Genomic DNA, 22,326 nt, shown 5'->3' with positions numbered 1-22,326 from the left:
TCAGATGAGACCAAAATGGAGCTCTTTGGCATCAACTCAAATCGCCGTGTTTGGAGGAGGAGGAATGCTGCCTATGACCCCAAGAACACCATCCTCACCGTCAAACCTGGAGGTGGAAACATTATGCTTTGGGGGTGTTTTTCTGCTAAGGGGACAGGACAACTTCACCGCATCAAAGGGACGATGGACGGGGCCATGTACCGTCAAATCTTGGGTGAGAACCTCCTTCCCTCAGCCAGGGCATTGAAAATGGGTCTTGGATGGGTATTCCAGCATGACAATGACCCAAAACACACGGCCAAGGCAACAAAGGAGTGGCTCAAGAAGATACACATTAAGGTCCTGGAGTGGCCTAGCCAGTCTCGACCTTAATCCCATAGAAAATCTGTGGAGGGAGCTGAAGGTTCGAGTTGCCAAACGTCAGCCTCGAAACCTTAATGACTTGGAGAAGATCTGCAAAGAGGAGTGGGACAAAATCCCTCCTGAGATGTGTGCAAACCTGGTGGCCAACTACAAGAAACGTCTGACCTCTGACCTCTGTGATTGCCAACAAGGGTTTTGCCACCAAGTACCAAGTCATGTTTTGCAAGGGGGTCAAATACATATTTCCCTCATTAAAATGCAAATCAATTTATAACATTTTTGACATGCATTTTTCTGGATTGTTTTGTTGTTATTCTCCCTCTCACTGTTCAAATAAATCTACCATTAAAATTATAGACTGATCATTTCTTTGTCAGTGGGCAAACGTACAAAATCAACAGGGGATCAAATACTTCTTTCCCTCACTGTATGTCAACAAAAAGAAAAGAAATGAAATGCAGTACCACCTGTCTCTCGTTTCCCCTCCCCAGTGTAATTGCTCTTCTACTTGGCATGGAATCGTCTCCATTATAAAAGACTCACTCATGGTTAAGCATTAAAAGGTAACTTTGGCACCCTGCAGTTTTCTTGTTGCACCATGCTTATCTGTACCTTCATAAGCAAGAAATTTTTATGTAGCTGGACAGTCATAAGTTTTAGCCAAATACAAACTTCAGTAAAACACATCCTTTTCAGAACATTTACCCTTCATGGCCCAACTATACATGAAATGAATACAGCAACAGGCACAGACAAAATATTTATTCAGTTTAATAGGTTTTTATACATGGAGAGGATTGATTGAAGTTGTCCATCATAACACAGCTAAAGTGTATCTGATAGGCTAAACAGATGTACACAAAACAGGCATTGTGATTCTTTAACGGTCCACCTCACCAAACACAATGTCCTGAGTTCCTAAAAGGGAAATGCAACAAAAACAGCCAGTGTTATACAGAATAAGAAAGAAAGCCACTCAGATATGAAATATTGAATCATTTTCCTTAAAAAATAAATGATCAAGTGTAATATTTTTGTTTTATTTGTTTAACTGGGTTCTCTTTACCTACTTTTGGGAATGGTGTGAAAATCTGATGATGTTTTAGATCATATTTATGCAGAAATGTAGAAAATTCACAAACTTTGAAGCACCACTGTATAAACTATGGCAGTGGAATGTTCAGTGCACGGTTCGTCACTACGCTATGGGTCTGGTGTGAAAGTAGGTTCTGCACCAGATACAACAGATCAGTGAAAGCACATTATTTGTACATGTTTATTTTTTCATTTTAAAAATCTGATCTGTGCTGGTGATTTGTAGAAACTCATCCTGTATTGTTAGTGTGAAAATGTTGAGTAGTACTTCTTATAGGCTGTTACAATAGAATTTTGTGCAATTTTGTATGGGGCAAAAGAAATGAGGAAGCAGACAGTATTTGGTCTGCGGCCCATGAGTTGGACAACTGGACAGCAAAACCTCTGATCTAAAACCATTCCCTTCAAAACGTTCTGATTTCTGTCTCTTAGGTATTCAGATAGCTTAATGCTTAGCTATCTTAAATTACCGAGTAGCTTAATTAGTAACGGAGTACTAATGCTCCGTAAACAATTAACTGTTTTGCAGGTTTAAAAAAAAAAAAAAAAAAGTTAAGTTAGGGATATCCATAGAGATCATTTTACCAATGATGGCCACCACATCGGCAAGCATGTGTCCTTTTGCCATTCTGTCCAAACCGGCCTGTAATAAAAACATATGCACATTACAGAAAAATAAAGACTGTTGATTGAATGTGACTAAGGAATATAATGGTATTTTGTATATTTTAAATACAAAATACGGGGCAGTGATGGCTTGGCGGTTAAGGCTCTGGGTTACTGATCGGAAGGGGGTTCAAGCCTCAGCACTGCTAAGTTGCCACTGTTGGGCCCTTGAGAAAGGCTCTTAACAATCTCTGCTCCAGGGGCACCGTATCATGGCTGATGCTCTGACCCCAGCTTCCTGACAGGCTGGGGCATGCGAAGAAAAGAATTTCACTATTCTTTAATGTATGTGTGACCAATAAAGACTATCATTATACACATTTGTTTAAATACAAATATTTACATTGTCTCAATAAATCGGTAGCAATAAAGTAGCAAATTTTACATTGTATGACACCACCTGCAATCTAGGAATGCACCATAATGCTAAATGCTCCAGATTGTAAACGGTGACAAATTTGCTTTAAAAAAAATCTATTATACTCTACTATTATTTCATTACAAATTAATTATTAATGTTTAAGGTCTTGAATAAGAGAATCTGTTTACCAAGTGAGCAAAGCCTGGAGCTTTAATCTTGCAGCGGTAGGGTCTACTGGAGCCATCAGAGACCAAATACACCCCAAACTCCCCCTGTGGAGAAACAAAAACAGCTTCAATATTATTATTATTATTATTATTTATTTATTTGTTTGTTTTATTATTATTTTTTAAGAAAGGCAGGCCAGTGCACAGAACCCAAGTCAACCACCCCCCCCCCCCCCCCCCCCCCTCTCTCTCCAAAAAAAAGGAAGGGTCAATAAATCCCAGGGACCTACATACCAAGATGCCAAAACTAAATGTAATTAAAACCAGATATCCATCCTTTACTATTTTAACTCAGCCAGTATTACTTTTAGATGTTTAGTATGGAAATAAATTTGTGCCAAAAGTATTGAACGTGACTTTCCAAAAAACTTGCAAAAATATACAATGAGAAAGAAGACATATCTCTCAGAAACTGAAAACAGTGAACTTAATGGCAAAAATTTAACCTGATCTTCAAATAAACATTCCTTTTTAAAGAGTTTTCTAAGCTTCATTTTCCAATCTTGGTTTATGAATAGACTGCTAGAGTTTCCGTTTATGCTCGAAAAGTATACGTTCGCCATTCTGGCACAAATCTCATATGGGCGGGGCTTAACAGCCATTTACTCTCATTGGCAGTGAGATTTGGATCGACAGCTCCCTGACCAGGACGTAGAGACTTCAGTGATGAAAATTTTGGAGCGCATTCTGCATGCAGTTCTCTGTATAGTTACAACGTTTGTACTTCGTTTGTAGTGGAAATGACTTACTTATTTAATCAGTATATTAGGTCGCAATTAATATTTAAGTTTGGGTAGTCTCATACGAGTATTTTTTCGAGATGAGCTTTCGGGAGCTGCACGAACGCCCTCGTCATCAACGGCATCCTCCTCCTCAGCTGGACACACAATTCAAATCTCACTTGCCAGTGAGAATAAGTGCCTGTTAATCCCACCCACACACGAGATTTGTGCCAAAATGGCGAACGTAAAACTTGCGGAGCGTAAACAAAAACTGCCAGAGCATTCATAATCCATGATTAGCAAAAACTAACCTTAGAAAACTTAACTTAAAAAATTCTGTTTATTTGAAGACCATGCTTGATTTTTGCCACTGAATTCAACGTTTTCATTTTCAGAGTGTTTTTCTCCTCTTATTATATATTTTTGTTTGTTTCTTGAAAAGTTACATTTAATACTTCTGGCACAAATTTAATTCCATAGTTTAATACCACATTTATCAAACTAGATCTCCAAATTCACTGTGTGTTTGCACTTCCGTCACCACATCATGCTTCCTTTTTATCAAGGAAACTGATCACCATGCAGTGACATGCTCCACAGGCACGAGACTGTTGTAGATTATAATTTAGATTTCAGTGCTTTTATATGAAGTTTAGGTTTCATTCGTTTCAGCCTCACACAATGTGCTCATGGCCATGTGATAGCCATCTGTAAACTTTTGGCCACATGCTTCATATAATGAAGGTTGAGGTCTGATTAGCTCTTTGCATTTCCTTGTACTGAATTTCAATGAGAAAAACATTAGAAAGAGGCAAAACTTTTCCAGTGTGTTTTCAAAGTTCACAGAGCTCCACAAGTTATTTAGGAGTTTATTTTGAAGCAGTCAGTGGTTGCCATATCTATCAAACTGCCTTTTTCTCAAAACAGAAGCATTACTTGGTCATGTTTATTCACTAAATGTTCAAATGCTCTGCTAGATTAATCCTAGAAGGCTGATCTGAGAGAATAATAATAATTTACTTGTGTACACAAGCAAAAAATAAAATAAAAAATTGAGACAGAACTCCAATGCAGAGGATGCATGGGCTCAGATTTTCCATCGTGGGGATGGTGTGGATTGAAACATTGGTTAAACTTGAAGTGCATCTGCTCTGTGTGACACGAAATACACTTCCACTGAGAACTACAGATGGACAATCTGGCACAAATATCACAATTTTTTCAGGCTGCATCACGATCCAAGATATTATCATGATTATACTTCATGTTGGTTTTTAAGTGTGTTTTACAAGTCACCAAACAGAGAAACATTGCACTTCCCAACAAAACATACATATTTCTTTTTAAAATTAAAACAATCAAGCATGAATAGCATATTTTAAATTAAAAATGCATCACCTTTGCTAATATCTTCAGGATTTAAATGTAGAGTAAATGGAAAGGTGATTGACAGGGGAGTATGTGTGATATTTAAATACAGAAGAAATCAGCTGAGCTGGTTTTACATGTCTCTCTGCATTACGTGTACAGCTGAGGAGAGACAACATTTGTAATTTGGTAAGTCGTAAAGAGGATCAATTATTTTTTAGAAGTCACACAAAACCCCCAAATTATAACCTTGGCCAGGTGCAATGTTACAGCATCAATGATGTCTTTCCAGTGCTTACTTGTTTTCTTATAAGTAATGCCTTTTTCAAATGCCTTTGTTTACTTTAGAGTTGTTTATGGCTGTAGTGCTCTTCACATGCACGCTGTTATCTGGATTTCATTACACTTTCTGTGGTGCTTTTTTCATGGTTGAATACATTTGTCATGCTTCCTCTTGCCTTTGAATATTGACTTTGAAAAAAACAAATCAAAAAACTGTTTTGTCCATGGTGTAAAATCGAGCAGTTACAAACAACTGATCATGCACCAACTCCACCAACTCCTCCATGTTGTCAGCTTTGCAGTCAAATAAAACGAGGAGGAAACTAAGCTAAGGAAATACTGTACCTACGCTGGGTTTTAACTGGTTTGTTCTTGTGTCTCTCAAGGAGAACACAAGTTGGGAGACACAAAGTCTGGTTCATAAAACATCTTGCGATTTACACAGTACATGCAAACTCTCAGTAAACATTGATTGTGGAGACATTTTAATCGTTCCCCACACAGGTCTGATGCATATGGTTCTAGCTAAAGGACAGCTAAGGAAATTACAGTACAGGAACTCACCTTTGGTGCTTCAACAGCTGTATATGTGGCTCCTGGGGGAACCTGGTAGCCCTCTGTGTACAGCTTGAAATGATGGATTAGAGATTCCATAGAATTCTACATAGACAAACACCATAAGAATTAAAAGCCATTGACCGGTATACAAACACTGCTACAGCACATGCACACTGCCCACTAAAATACAGATATCAGACAAATACATAAACATCGTCAAAACTGAACCCTGAATGATTAAATCTACTGTCTACAAATCTACTAGTAAATCATTTAAGAGACCACACTCTGTGGCTGACTAGTGAAAAGGTTAAATTGCTATGTCTAGGAATATTAACTACAGTGATGTACATTGTATTTTGGTCTATATTATTTTAAGCACATAAAATGAAGCGTGTATGTAATCTAATGGGATGGCAGAACTGCCTTGATGTCTCCAGATTTTTTTTTTGTTATGAAAACACAACATTTCTTGTTTGTCCTGAATGAGATGTATGCGTCTCACATTATCATATTTTATACTAATGTTATATCACATACACCTAATATACACACACGCGCGCGCACTTGCGCGCACACACACACACACTTGCGCGCGCGCACACACTTGCGCGCGCACACACACACACACTTACGCGCACACACACACACTTACGCGCACACACACACACTTACGCGCGCACACACACACACTTACGCGCGCACACACACACACTTACGCGCGCACACACACACACTTACGCGCACACACACACACACTTACGCGCACACACACACACTTACGCGCACACACACACACTTACGCGCACACACACACACTTACGCGCACACACACACACTTACGCGCACACACACACACTTACGCGCACACACACACACTTACGCGCACACACACACTTACGCGCACACACACACACTTACGCGCACACACACACACTTACGCGCACACACACACACTTACGCGCACACACACACACACACTTACGCGCACACACACACACACACTTACGCGCACACACACACACACACTTACGCGCACACACACACACACACTTACGCGCACACACACACACACACTTGCCCACCTTCATCTCCGATCTCTTTGGTGGTGCAACTTTAGCGTCATCCACCTTGATCTCCCCTTCAGGCATCTTGTTGAGAGACTGAAGCATGATCCTTAAAGATTGCCTCATCTCCTCCACTCGACACAGATATCTGTGTTAACGCAAACATTACCTTGTTCATGTTCTCTTAATGCTGTAATTTAAAACTATACTATTTGACAGATGCATACACTAGCATTACTAACTCACACTCAATGTGTGATCACACATTCAGGGCAATTTAGTAATGCAAGCGCTTTAATGTTAGCACTTTAAACGTTCACATCCTTAATTTTATGTATTAGCTCCGAAGCGCTTACCTGTCATAGCAGTCCCCGTTACTTCCAACAGGCACATCAAATTCCACCTCGTCATATTTGTCATAGGGCTGAGATTTCCTCAAATCCCACTTAATACCAGAGCCCCTCAACATCACTCCACTGAGAAAGGGAGAGAATGTTATACATGGTGTACTATAATGATAGAACCTACAATTGTATAAAACAAAACAAAAATGCAAATCCTAAACACTGTGTCTGTATTTGGTACCTGAAGCCACAGTTGAGTGCATCTTCTGCTCCAATAACCCCAATATTAACAGTTCTGTTCTTCCAGATGCGGTTATTCGTCAGCATCTACAAATATTACATCAATATTAACTTCAACATCTGAAACCTACAAGGCAACAGCTGATTAACTAGCAGAGCAAAGTTCTGTAAAGCTCATTAATTTCATACCTCCTCCACCTCATCGATGCGTATTGAGAAGTTCTTACACCACTCATAAATATCGTCCATAAGTCCCAGTGGCATATCCTACAAGATACACAGTAACCTGGATTCAGTTCAGCTTTCCAAATGTATACTCCCTTTGGTCTCCACTAAGACATGGAGAGGATTTTAAATTCCAATGTACTAACCTGATGAACACCTCCAGGTCGGACATAAGCAGCATGCATTCTGGCTCCAGACACTCGCTCATAGAACTCAAACATCTGCGAGAGACAGAGAAACAAAATAGGAACAGGCAGGAAATGTTAGAACTGGTGTCAGCTTTCATAAGAGATCCAGTAATCCCCTGTTACAAATCCAACATCATCAGAGTTATAGTTGCTGTTGCAAAGTTAAGCCAAACATAAAATACACAGTATCAACGAAGAGAAGTGTGTGATTTTACATTTTCTGTTACAATGTAATCGACTGTATATACATTTCTTGTGCAAATGCAACCTGCAAATAGCTCATCACAAGTCTCACTAATCATTCAGAATATTCTTAATGCCCAATCAGAAAGTACTATATCTACCCCAATCTGGTCAGTCATGTGATTTGAGCTGTCCTGTGTTACCAGATGTGACCCCCTAATTTACACCTCTTGACACTTTGGTGCTACATGTCTATATTCTAACATCTGCACTGGTTGTAAATTCACTACTGTCGCAGTCATATCAGTGAACAAAAAAAAGAAAAAGAAAATCACACTTGAACCAAAACTAACTAAAATCACAGATTTCCATGTTGCAGTTGCTTGCGTGAACAGATGAAATCATCCTCCTCTTACCTTCTCTCGCTCCTCAAACATCCAGAAGAAGGGGGTCATGGCACCAATATCCAAGGCGTGCGTAGTGATGCCCATGATGTGGTTCAGAATACGGGTCATCTCTCCATACAGCACTGTGGGCAAAGATAAGATGAATTCCTGTTTTGGTGTTGTAGTTTAAACAATAATAAATAGCCACCATTCGTACCAACCAAAAGTACACTTGTGAGGTCAAAATCACCAATATCAAAATACAAAAAAAACTTAAAAAGAGTATTTAACGTTATTGTAATATTCTGCATCCAGGAAGCCTGAAGTAGATTATGTAATGGACGAAATAAAAATAAAAAACACCCAATAAAGGTGGACTCATTTAGGTGGGTTACAAGTAATAAAATGTAGACAGATTCATAATCTAGACTAACTGCATTAAGAGCATTAGGTGCCCCTTACCTCTGATCCACTGAGCGCGAGGTGGAGCCTGGATATTCAGCAGCTTTTCCACTGCCAAAGCATAGGCTTGCTCATTGCACATCATTGACACATAGTCCAGCCTGTCAAAGTACGGGAGGGCCTATGGAGGGGACAGAATAACAACGTTCTCTCCATCATCATCATCATCATATTAAACAGACAGCCTAGTCTTTAATGCTAGGTTACAAAATCATAATACATGTGTGTAGCTGTGGTCTAAATCTTGGGCATCTTTGTGCCCAGTCATACCTGCAGGTAGGTCTTGTACTCAATGAGCTTCTCGGTGCCACGGTGCAGCAGACCCACATGAGGGTCACACTTCTTCACAGACTCACCACTCAGTTCCATCACCAGACGCAGCACGCCGTGGGCTGCAGGGTGCTGAGGCCCAAAGTTTATAGTGAGGTTTGACACCTCCTTCTCTGCTGGAGGATCTTTGTCTGTGAGGACACAATGGAGGCTTTCTTTACCTGACACTTTAGCTTTTCCACTAGTGGATAAACATTTTAGGATGTTCACATTAACTATTAGAGGTTGACAGATTGATCAGTTTTGCTGATTATTCGGCACCGATAAATGATTGCTGGAACTATCGGTCATTGGCAAAAATCCACACCATAGTTAATCCAGGTAGCATTTGTTGCAAGAGCAGCTAAGAAGGGTCCTCTAGAGACAAAATAAAAACAATTGCTGACAAATTTTGTTGTGTTATTTGAAGTGTTTTTTTTATACAGTTTTGGATGTCTCTATTTGAATATGTTATTTAGAGTGGTACTTTTTGGTTCAGTTTGGATGTATGTCTTTTACTTACTTTAATATTTAGTAATAGTTAATATATTAATGTTTATATATTTATTTCATTAAAAAAAGTACAATACAGTTTCATGGTACAGTCAGTACTGTTTACTTTTGTAATAAAGATCAGCAATATTTTACTTTGTTTACGTTGTTTAATTTTTTATCAGCAGGTACCTCCCAACTTCCATCCATTTTCTACACCTCTTATCCTTATTGGGTCACAGGGAACCAGGGGCACAAGGCAGGGTACACCCTGGACAGACTACCCAACTTATTTATCATTTACATTTATTCATTTAGCAGACGCTTTTAACCAAAGCGACTTACAATATCAGTATCGGTCTACTTCTATTAACTCATAGTTCCTCAATAGCACATGCACTAAAAATAACAATTCCACACATAGTTACTAAAGATATTTTTTTTAACCCAGCAAGAACCTTAAAAGGATATTGTGAAATATTCACAATCAAATTAAAGCACTATTATTTGTTAACAAATATTGCATTTAAATGTATCCATTGTTATAATAAAGGGTAAAAGAGTCAGAAAAGGAAAGTGTACAAACCATTCCATGGTGGTGGAATCCAATTCTTGGTGATGGCAGAGGGGTACATGACTGCACCTGCATACTGCTCAGCCCACTCCACATCGGGCTGCCATTGCTTCTGCCTACAAGGAACAAACATAAATCGGTTTGTGTTCTTGGAAATATTTAAATAACCCAGATAGAAACATGCATTTATACTGGGATACTTAAATCAGACACATCATACTAATTTCTTTTGCCAAGTCTGACATGCAAAAAGTCAGAGGTGTAATGGTGTTGTGCAATAATATTCAATTCAGTATGTGTTGAGTCAGTCAATGTCACACGCATAAAACATCAGTTGATCGTGTCAGAAAACGTCAACCCCAAAAACAACACCAACATAGCTTCTAAAGTAGGTAATGGCAAAAATATCCAGCAGTGGTTCAGTGCACACCCACTGAAAACATGTAACAAGTCTATACAGAGACATCTGTTGTAATATTAGCTATCATATACTGTTTAACAAGAGTTTCTCCTTTCTTTTAAATATCAAAATCTTGCCAAAGTGCCAGTTCCATCTTAGATACTGAGTGACAGCACATCTCCTATTACACTTGCACGACTGGACAGTACAAACTGTCTGTAACCTATCCTAAACTGTCTGTGACCAAAACCAACTACTGTCTGACTGTGAAAAGGAGTCCTCACATTACTGTGATACTTGCTTGCTTTCAATGCTTTCCACAATTTAAACCTGATTATAAAAATTCAGTGACTAGTAATGATAAATATTGGAAGCCAGCTAGTATCTTAGGGCAAGATGATCCACTACCAATATTTACAAATGCTCCCTTTGATAAAAACAATTATCTAAACATATCCATCTACAGGATGATGAATAATGAGGCATGTGAGAACCCTGCTGAGAAATAAAATGCAACAGAAACCAGTACAGAAATTCTAATGGTTTCCACTACAAATACCATTACAAACAACAGTTAACCATTAAAACCATTACCAGTCCTTAATGGTATGCACTAGACATAACCTACCACCAATGCCAGGCACCAAATTACCAGTAGAAACCCACAAGCACCATAACAGTTTCTATTAAAAGCAATACAATTCCCATTATAAGCATTACAAATTCAATGAGGGTGTCTATTGTTTGTGTTTTTCAGCAGGGAAACTGTGTGGCATTTGCAGGAGGGCATGTTGTCAGCGGCTAGCAGTTAGCCAAATAGCTAACGAACTGTACACTAGGACATTTAAAACTACTGAATACAGAAACACACGATATTTTGTCAGCCACATATATCTCACCACCAGCACACACACGCGCCATAACACATATATGGTTAAACCAAAACACTACGGACTTGTTTAAATAAAAGCTGTAAACCCAAATGCACATTAAAGGCGGCTTGATCTTGTTAAGACAACCGCTCATTTCTCAGACCAAACTGTTTCAACTTCCTTTTATCGTCTACACAAAAGGATTTACCTGCTTTGAAGCAAAGCGCATGCAGGAGTCACAACATTTTTGTTTAAAATTGCTGCTGAAGGACGTCCGAGCTGTTTGAGCGACCTCAGCATAGTCGCCGCCATTTTTCCCGGCCGACCGACTGGCACCGTTTTCACGCAGACACACAGCGGCTTTATCAACTACACCTACTGCCACCTAGCGACGGGCGGAGTTACTACCGACTTTTATTGCTCTCAAAGACAGTGGTTTTCAAAGTGGGGGTCGCCAGGGGGCGCCCGGTGGGCCTCAACAATTTGGTGTGAAAAATAAATTGTCATTCTCAGACAACCACACATACACACACAATCAATTCCTAATGTAATGTAATGTAAAGATGTAAGATGTAATTATTAATAAAAAAAAAAAAAAGGGGGATATATTCAGAAGTCTGTATTTTTAATGTTTTAAAGACGGGGGCCTTGGTCAAATGTTAATGCCATTTGGGGGGCCTTGCCCTGGAAAAGTTTTGGAACTCCTGCTCAAAGAGAGGGGTCAGTAAATACTGACTGATACTCATTGATCTTCAGTAACAGCTTTATCCTGAATCCGGAGCTAGTACTTGGAAAAGTGGGCTCCAGGTGGCACATATTCAAACCTAGAGCTGAAATAGTATGATTAGTCCACCCACTGGCATTTTTTTTGGGAAGTTAGGAGGAAACTGGAAACTGAAACTCCACACAGGCTGCGAGACTCTTTCTGAGAAATTAGTAAAAGAAAGACCACAGAAACCAGGGGGAATCATAAGGGAATCATTTAGACCGCAATATTAATTCAGCTCTGTAGATTAAAATCTGAAGTATATCTCTCTCACTTTCTCTTCTAATAATCTTCTGTAAAATTAAGTATTAAAACAACACTTCTGTTGCTGACTCTAGGTAAAGCTGTTAAGTCCCAGTGCATTGTAACATGTCCAACCTGCTATTAATTCAGACTGATATTTATGGTACACAAAATGCACAGGTCACTGTTACTACTAACAACTTGTGTGGCACATTTGTAGCAGGCAAATTATAGAGGCTTGATCACCTTCTGTGCAGGTGAAAACTGATGGACTTTATAAATATACAAATGCCTCCAAAACTACTTTGTAACTTGTATGTGATCTAGAATAGACAGGAGAAACACTTTAGTCTTTAAGATAATTTTTTTCTTTTTCTTTTTTCTTTTTTTTTAACATACCTCTTGTTGACTATCAGCTGTGGCTTGACTCTTGATGCTAATTTCTTGCGAAATGCTACAAAAAACAGTCACACAATGAAATACATTATTTATTTATTTATTTATTTATTTATTTATTTATTTATTTAATGTTATTTGTTACTAATTGGATCTTTGGATTTTTACCCTTTTGATTAGGGGTTATGGATGACCAGCTAGTTGAGTTGCCCATTTAAGGTAACAGTAGAAGCACCGATACAGCACAATGGACCAGTAATACACAAATTGAATAAATTTTGATTGTAAATTTTTTTGTGCTTAGATATGAAATTGCAATATTATTAGGTATGTAGTCTCCCACACACACTAGACAGGACAAGACCATGAGTATCACCTTCTATAAGACTATTACTCTCAAAAAAAATAAACGAATAAATACAACAAAATAAAATATACCACATGTCCTACACACTTTATTCTACATATTTTAGCAAAAAAATAAAAATGTTTAACCAATAGCCTTTCAGTTTGTGAGCTTGCCTAGGTTGTCGATCTTTCTTTTTGTTAAATATGGAAAATAAACCCTGAGGACTAAGATTCATGAGTGTGGGTTAATTTTTTATTGATATATTTTTTATTGTATAATCTTGTTGATAATTTTTGTAAAACAACAGGTTATTCTAATAACGCATTATGCTAATTAAAATTGCTGTTAAATCTAGCTCACAGCGACTGACAGCTGGCAGTGAACTGCTGCGAAGGCACTTTAAGGAAATTTTGCGACAAATTTACCGTGAAGTAACATGTTTTAACTCATATAAATACAGGGGCATGGCTGCAATATTATACCTTTGTACTGTCAAGAGTCAAAAGTCAAAAGCAATGTATAGATGTGGGGTTTAAAAAAAAAAACTTTTTTACTAAGACAATTTAGCTGAGGAACTTGATGAATGAGTAGTAACAATAATGATATCAACATCCGGTTTTCATGACGATTTCAAAGCTGAACCTTTGGTCACAATTGGAACAATTGGACACTACAATATCACAATTGTACAATTGGACACTACTAATATCACATGGTGAATATTTATACAGTCAGAACATGTTCAATGTCTTGAACACAGAAAAATAGCATAGAATCATGCCACTAAGTATGACAAAGCGTTTGACATTTAAGAGAACCACAGTGATAGAGTCAGAGAAGAAAAATACTTTAAAGTGGTGTGGGGTTGGCTTAATCTGCAAAACGGACATGCACATACCACAACTTCCCCTCGTACGCCTCTCAAGCTCTGCTCAAGTCAGTTTCCTGAAAGCTAGCTGTCCATTGACGCAGTTTGGTTCTGTTTCTCTGTAAGGCTTAAGTTTGAGTTATAACGAAGTCTGGATTCACACTGCTTTGTCTCATTCCTCTTTCTATGACCATTGGCCAAGCTGGTAAGTAATGTAACTCTAATATAATGTAATTGATGTAAGTTTATATCACAGGATTTATATTTTACCTCTTTGAAGTTATGTATGATATGAGTATCAGAAGGAAACTGGTCAATGATACTGTCTCAGAGCTAGACACCAGGTAACATATATTTATATTTATGTATTTATATATTTATATATATATATATATATATAAAGTTCCTTAATGTACTTTATACTTAACCAATAGATTTTTTTTATCTATTGATTTAAAAAATTGATGAATCAGTCTCACAACCCAGGTAAACATAACTCAAGCTTGTAGTAATTTCCTTGTTCAGAATTTACAGTAATTTATGTCTTCCGGTACTAAAATATCATTGATCAGAAAAAAATGTCTCTTTATTTTATTTATTTATTTATTTTGTTTATATTAGCTATGGAAAAATTTGGACCATTCAGTCTTCCGATGTTAAATATAAACAAAAACAGAGAGAGTTGCCAATGTTGGAATAAAGCCAGTGGAAAAAAGTTTCTATCCCAATCACAGTCATGCACTTTTAGACACCATAAAAGAAAGAAATAACACAACACTGATTTTATAATATTTAATTCACACCTACGACAAATACATCATTGTATAGTGCATTTCCACTGTTTTAAAACATCATGAAGCAGACTTTGTTTCAGAATAGTGTAAGTTTGTTGTACATATTTATTAACATTATTGAGGTGTGTAAGCTATTCAAATGTGGCATTAATTCGAATAGTTAATACCCTAATGACCCTGATGAATGTTATAACCCTATTTGTGCATCTGGGTGTTGATGAAAGGCTGTTGATCAAAAGTGTTACATTTTCTTGTTCTATTGGCAGATCATTTCGCTCTTTCTAGAAATAAATGCTTACAATTAGAAAAATCATTATAAAATTTTATGCCAATAGAATAAGACTATTTGAAGCTTGAATTTAGTCAAATAAACGTCTAGAAATATGCTTAATGTAGTTAATATTAAGTATTAATAGGAAGTACAAAATAAATAGGACTATATTCAAGATATTTTCACTTGCTATGGTGTCATTTTCCTGCAGTGAGGGATAAGTAGAATGGAATTGAGCTATTTCTCACTTTAATTAAGCATATACTCTCAGAAGTAAAAAATGGACCAAGTCCAAAATGGCAAACTATTAATCTTTTAATGGACTTAACAACAAATTGAGCAGGAAATTGGCAAGAATGAAACAAATAGATATTATTAGAAATAGTAACTTAGTATGGCAAAGCTTTTCCCTTTGATTTCTTTAAATGTATAAGATTTGTTGGTAAACGTGTGGACAGCTTTTTATTTTAATTTTATGAATTTATTTATTTTATTTTAGCACACCCAGACATGTATTAGTATGAATTTTACATCAAACATTTTAATCATTATCATGATTTTACCTTTGCATACAAGAAGACTATATAAGTGAATTTCCCTGTTTCTTTTCCCCAAACAGTTCACTGCATCAAAAGTAAACAAGCAAATGGTGCACAGGATATTTCAGGCGTGCATATATTTAATTCTTGCTAATTTTCTGACCAATGATTAGTTTTTATAACCATAAAAGTTTAATATTTTGCCATTTTGGGCTTGGCCCATTTTTTTGCCCAGGAGTACAGATCATTTTACTATAACAACACATCCCATTGGGTTGTTTATTCCTTAGTTATTTAACTGGCATTCTGTAACTTATTGTCTTGTCTGTGTTACTGCTTAAATAAGTATTTAAAACGTTTGACTTGCATTGACTTTATCTTTTTTTCATTGGTAGTTATATGCATCTTTGTTGTTTTTGTCCTGAGAGGCTTAATCATGCCTAAAATGTCCCTTAAGGAAAGTCAATGCTGGGAATAATTTATAAACTCTTTGTATCTAGTGTACATCCTAGATATTTTAATAACAAGTAGAAGAGGCTGCTAAATGAGAACTCTACAAATTTTTAAATATTAACAGGGTTTTCTGTTTGTATAATATATAATTAGACTTTCTTCTCATTATTTTAGACTAAACAATACAGAGATATAAAGGGATAAAATCAAATGAAAAATAAAACATTAAAAAAAAACAAAAATAATGAAAAGGCTGTATCGGTGCTCTGGCATGGAATTCTCATTGCCGTAATACAAACAAATAATAAACTGTCTAACTGTCTGTGGCTGTGTGGAAATTTTTTTTACTTATTTAATGTAAGAGCTAAGGTAATCTATGTATAATATATTTTATACAGTATCTTCACTATCTAAGGCTGATATGTATGCAAGAGGATACAAATACAGTGTTTACAGTTTCAGATAGATCCTTTAAAACAAAATCTATTGCTATGTACTGTATATAAGTGCATGATGATGATCTTCAGCAAGTAACTGTACAGTTCTAACTGGTTTAGGCTTGAAACTGAAAAAGAAACACATATCTCAGAGTAACTGGTGTGAACCACAGATTAAAAATACATTGGTCACTTCCACATTTTACAGAACAGAGTTAACCACTTTAGTCAAAGAGCACAAACTCTGTAAATTGCCTTCACGTTATTATACATATTATACATTCCTGGGCAAAAAAATGTGCCAAGAAATCATAACAACTTTTAATGGTCATAACAACAAATCATTGGGCAGAAAATGAGTAAGAATTAAACAAATGCACTCCTGAGATATCTTGTGCCACCATTTGCTTGTGTACTTTTGCTGCGGTGAACCGTTTGGAGGAAAAGAAACAGGGAAATTCACGTATAGTCTTCTTGAATGCAAAGGGCAAAATCATGATAATTATTAAAATGTTTGATGTAAAATTCAAACTAACACAGGTGTACAGAATTAAAATAAAGGAAAAATATAATAAATTAATTAATAAATCAGTCAAACAATCAATTAATTAATTAATAAAAAAGTTTACACACAAGGCTTAAACATTTTTTTTCTTTTTTTTTAATCAATGGGAAAAGATCTTTGGATTTTTACCCTTTTGATTAGGGGTTATGGATGACCAGCTAGTTGAGTTGCCCATTTAAGGTAACAGTAGAAGCACCGATACAGCACAATGGACCAGTAATACACAAATTGAATAAATTTTGATTGTAAATTTTTTTGTGCTTAGATATGAAATTGCAATATTATTAGGTATGTAGTCTCCCACACACACTAGACAGGACAAGACCATGAGTATCACCTTCTATAAGACTATTACTCTCAAAAAAAATAAACGAATAAATACAACAAAATAAAATATACCACATGTCCTACACACTTTATTCTACATATTTTAGCAAAAAAAAAAAAATGTTTAACCAATAGCCTTTCAGTTTGTGAGCTTGCCTAGGTTGTCGATCTTTCTTTTTGTTAAATATGGAAAATAAACCCTGAGGACTATGATTCATGAGTGTGGGTTAATTTTTTATTGATATATTTTTTATTGTATAATCTTGTTGATAATTTTTGTAAAACAACAGGTTATTCTAATAACGCATTATGCTAATTAAAATTGCTGTTAAATCTAGCTCACAGCGACTGACAGCTGGCAGTGAACTGCTGCGAAGGCACTTTAAGGAAATTTTGCGACAAATTTACCGTGAAGTAACATGTTTTAAGTTTACACACAAGGCTTAAACATTTTTTTCTTTTTTTTTAATCAATGGGAAAAGCTATCACATATGCACTAAGTTACTTTATCTATTTGTTTTAATTAAACAATTAATGGTCCATTTTGAGTTTGGGCCACGTTTTTTGCCCAGGAGTGTACAAATTCAAATTCAAACTTTACTGGTCATACACAACAATCATACACAATATGATGTGCAGTGAAATGCTTTTCATGCCTGTCCAGTGACATAAAAACAGAATTTACATAAAACAGAATTTACTTGCATAGAAGTAGAAAAAGAAAAATATAATATAAAGGATATAAAAGATAGATGGCAGAGAAAGTGTGAACAATATGAGGAATAAAGTGCAGTTACATGCAATATGTTCAATACAATGCTGTGCAACATCGAGCTGCGGTAGTTGCAGTGAAAAAGCTAAAATATATAAATATACACTAAATCAGCCATAACATTAAAAACACCTGCCTAATATTGTATAGGTCCTCCTAAAACAGCTTTGACCCATCAAGGCATGGGCTCCACAAGACCTCTGAAGGTGTGCTGTGGTATCTGGCACCAAGACATTAGCTGCAGATCCTTTAAGTCCTGTAAGTTGCAAGGTGGATTGAACTTCTCCATGGATCAGACTTGTTTGTCCAGCACATCCCACAGATGCTCGATCAGATTGAGATCTTGAGAACTTGGAGGCCAAGTCAGCATCTTGAACACTTTGTCATGTTCCTCAAACCATTCCTGAACAATTTTTGCAGTGTGGCAGGGCGCATTATCCTGCTGAAAGAGGCCACTGCCAACAGGGAATACCTCTGCCATGAAGGGGTGTACTTGGTCTGCAACAATGTTTAGGTAGGTAGTATATGTCAAAAAACATTTCCCAGAGCATCACACTTCCTCTTGGCTTGCCTTCTTTCCATAGTGCATTCTGGTGCCATCTCTTCCCCAGTTAAGCGATGCGCATGCAACCGGTCGTCCACGTGATGTAAAAGAAAACGGGATTCATCAGACTAGACCACTTTCTTCCATTGCTCCATGGTCCAATTCTGATGCTTGCATGACCATTGTAAGTGCTTCCGGCAGTGGAGCTGCAGCTACACAGCCCCATATGCAGCAAGCTGTGTTCTGACATATGCACTGTGTGTTCTGACACCTTTCTATTATAGCCAGCATTAACTTTTTCAACAGTTTTTCTGTGGGATTGGACCAGACAGGCTAACCTTTGCTCCCCACACACATTAATGAGCCTTTGGGTGCCCATGACCCTGTCACCGGGTCATCAGTTGTCCTTCCTTGGACCACTTTTGGTAGGTACTAACCACTGCATACTGGGAACACCCCACAAGACTTGTAGTTTTGGAGATGCTCTGACAGTCATTTACCCATACACAATGTCACTATGTTAAAGAAAAGTGTCTAATGATATAGTGAAGTTTTCTTTAAGGAAATGTTAATGTAATATTTATGCAAGAGGTCTCATGTGGTTTGTAATGATCAGTAATTGTTCAACTATGGGAATATCTTCAGGATGGACTTTGTGCTTTTCAGTTTTACAGTAACATACCAGGTTGCTTTTATTGCCTTATTAACTTCAAGACAGAGATAAAAGAGAGGCTGTTGAGAGAATATCTTTATATCTCTGATCAAAAGTGATCATAAGAAGTAATTTTTTTCACATACAGTACAGTGCAAAAGACTTAAGCACATGTAAAGATATGCTGTAGAGCAAAGATACCTTCAAAAAGAATTAAATTAAATGTTTCTACATTTAAAAAAATATTATTAAGTGCAGTAAACTGTAATAAATGAAACTAAGTCAATATTTGTTGTGACGACCATTTGCTTAAAAAAATATAGTAATTTCAGTTACAATTAGTGTAGTTTTATAAGGAAATTAGCTGGTAAGTTTTACTGAGCATCTTGCAGAACCAGCCACAGTTCTTCTGAAGACTTTGACTGGTGCCCTTTTTTTGTAGCAAAATCCAACAGCCTTCATTATGTCTTTGTCTGAAAAGTGGCCTCTTACATAATATATTTCTTTTCTGACATACAAACATTTTTCTTTTAACATTTAATTTTGTGCTGGAAAACTAATGTTTGGAAATCTAAATTGTTTTTGTACTGACTCAATAATGTAGAAGTCGTAAAAAAAAAAAAAAAATCTATAACAAAGTTTGTACTAAAAGAAAAAATAGGGTGCCTAAGATTTTTAAGGTAACTATAAATGGATAACAAGTATGAAATTTTTTTAAATAAATGAAATTGTGTTGGTAAATTGCTATGGTAGAAGAAGAGGAAAACAATTCAGGCTGCATCACAGCACGCCGTTGGCATGCAGCAGACTTTTGTTTCCCATGGTTTACATATCTATTAACAGAACTAATATGAAGAAAAAATAATAATAAAAAAAACTCTTAATAGTATCACATTAAAACTCCTCATTGAGGGTGATGACAAGCATAAGTTGATCTTTAATACTGAAATCTATTTATTTCCTTGTGAAAGCTGCTATGGATGAGGCAAACGTCTGCTATATCTTGGATGCCGTTCTGTTCGTCTACGGACTTGTCCTAACTATCCTTTACTGCAGAATGAAGGTACACACCTTTTTATATTTTTTATTATTATTTGTGTCATCATTGTTTGTGATTTGGTTTTGATGTGAATTTTACATATTTCTGGGCAAATATTTTCACATTCATTTTATTTTTAATTAGCACATAGTAGCAGCTTCTAAAAAAATTCCTTTTTCAAACGTTCGCATATACTGTACAAGCAAAATATATAACCTCAATCACATCTCTTTTGCAAATTTTGTTGTTTTCAAACATACAGATTCAGCAGGAACTAGCAAAAAAACAGGCTTCTGCAAAGGTAACACACACACACTTGCCATACTATTCCTGCAAGGACCTTTCACTGACATATTAATAACGCAGCTAATTAATGCCTTACCTACACCAAAATCAAACTCTGACCTTGACCTCAGTAACAAAAAGAAAACTTTTTGGCTCTTTTTATTTATTTATTTATTTATTTATTTATTAATTATTAAGTCACACACACAATTAGTACAACCAACAATACTAATTATATAATAATTACAACAATAATAAGTACATATGGACGGTACAATGTTACATAATTGACTAGCTTTTTTGTGACTTAACTTATAACTTTAGAGTTTTGAGATAATGTAGCATTTATTCGAAATCTTTGTGTGTGTGGGGGGGGGTTGGGTCATTAAGGTTTCTATCTGCCATAAAGTGTTCTACTTGGAACATTTCCTGAAAGGGAAATGTTCTACATAGCTCTACACAGAACCCCTGGAGACAAAACAAGGACTCCATTAGAGTGCTAGATAGAATGTAGGGTGCTAGATAATAATCTGATAACAGAAGTTTTATAGTTACACAAAGGTTTGACTTTAAGGTATTACTACATTCAACATTCTTGATAAAACCAGTATCCGCTACTGCTACCTCAGCTGATATTAGCAGAAGACATATAAGTGCACTGTGGTTTTTGTGGAAGTTAGCTGAAGATGGATGTGCTATCTACTAGAATTTTTCTTTCTTACACTAATGCTTGCCTGTCCACTCCTCTTCCTTTTATTCTTCTAACTTCCTCATATTTTGTTCTATGTATTGTGCAAGCACTTCTCACACGACACATGTAGAACTTGATGGGTAGTCTAGAGTGACTTGTTAATTATGCTTCATATCAACAATTATTCAAAGTGTGGGGTTATAAATGAGTTGAATAAAACATGTCACCTGTCTCAAGCAGCCTCTGTTTTCAGTTTGTTCTTTTTGTTGTTCTTTTCAATCTTGCAGAAGGAAGCATCAGAGGGAGTCTATGAGGTAAGTTTTGCCATTACAACCAGGAATGATAATTTACACTCTACAGTTTAGTATTTTCTATTTCCCAGCATGCCTGAGTATACTCAGGGCTTGAGACTGAACTCAATTAACTTAGAAAAAGTTGACATGGGTGTGTAAGAGCTGTGAAATTACTTTACCAACCTCTTTCTGTAACTTTCTCAGGGACTTTCACATCGTACTCAAGATACCTATGAGGCCATAAACTTGAAGACCAAATCATAAGATGGACATAGCAGGAGAAAAAAAATGATGTGATCGTTTTATTTTTCTCTTCTTAGCTTTATTTTGTTGTCGTATTCCTGTTGACTGACGTACAAACTAAGCAACAGTCTTTGAATAGAAATGCACTGTAATGCTAGAGACAGACTTCTATCAAATTTTACTAAAAAGCTTATAATAATTGTAAATTTTTTAATGTCTTCATAATTTTGGAAAGTATATATGTATTTGAATCATACAAGTAGTAAACAATTTTATGAGGAAAGTAAAGTTAGAAAAGTAGCATCATAGAAAGTAAAAGCTATTGGGATATTTGAGAAATTAACATTTTTGTTCTATGAACAAAATGTCATTAATGCTGAATAATTGTACATTTATGTACTTAATGTCTTTCTCT

The 22,326-nt window shown here is 36.3% G+C and overlaps 2 protein-coding genes across 2 annotated transcripts; one reads left to right on the top strand and one right to left on the bottom strand.

Annotated features, from left to right (window-relative positions):
- Positions 1-1,110: 1,110 nt before the first annotated feature.
- On the bottom strand, positions 1,111-11,749 carry ndufs2 (NADH:ubiquinone oxidoreductase core subunit S2). Its single transcript, XM_017472162.2, has 14 exons — positions 11,593-11,749; positions 10,125-10,228; positions 9,008-9,198; positions 8,738-8,858; positions 8,306-8,418; positions 7,665-7,739; positions 7,483-7,560; positions 7,295-7,380; positions 7,066-7,185; positions 6,728-6,857; positions 5,649-5,744; positions 2,674-2,757; positions 2,044-2,101; positions 1,111-1,281 (listed from the first exon to the last, which is right to left on the bottom strand). Exons 1-14 carry the CDS (start codon positions 11,694-11,696, stop codon positions 1,244-1,246), a joined length of 1,398 nt encoding a protein of 465 aa, XP_017327651.1. The 5' UTR covers positions 11,697-11,749; the 3' UTR covers positions 1,111-1,243.
- A 2,347-nt stretch (positions 11,750-14,096) lies between these two features.
- Positions 14,097-22,158, top strand: fcer1g (Fc epsilon receptor IgFc epsilon receptor Ig). The gene is given in 5 exon segments (NM_001200294.1): positions 14,097-14,211; positions 20,332-20,423; positions 20,662-20,700; positions 21,663-21,689; positions 21,873-22,158. Coding segments are annotated over 5 exon segments (237 nt in total). The 5' UTR covers positions 14,097-14,192; the 3' UTR covers positions 21,933-22,158.
- The last annotated feature ends 168 nt before the right edge of the window (positions 22,159-22,326 follow it).

This window comes from Ictalurus punctatus, chromosome 7, assembly GCF_001660625.3.
Source record: "Ictalurus punctatus breed USDA103 chromosome 7, Coco_2.0, whole genome shotgun sequence".
Lineage (NCBI taxonomy): Eukaryota > Metazoa > Chordata > Actinopteri > Siluriformes > Ictaluridae > Ictalurus > Ictalurus punctatus.
Note: the sequence above shows the minus strand (reverse complement) of the source record. Positions and strands in the feature narration are given on the sequence as shown.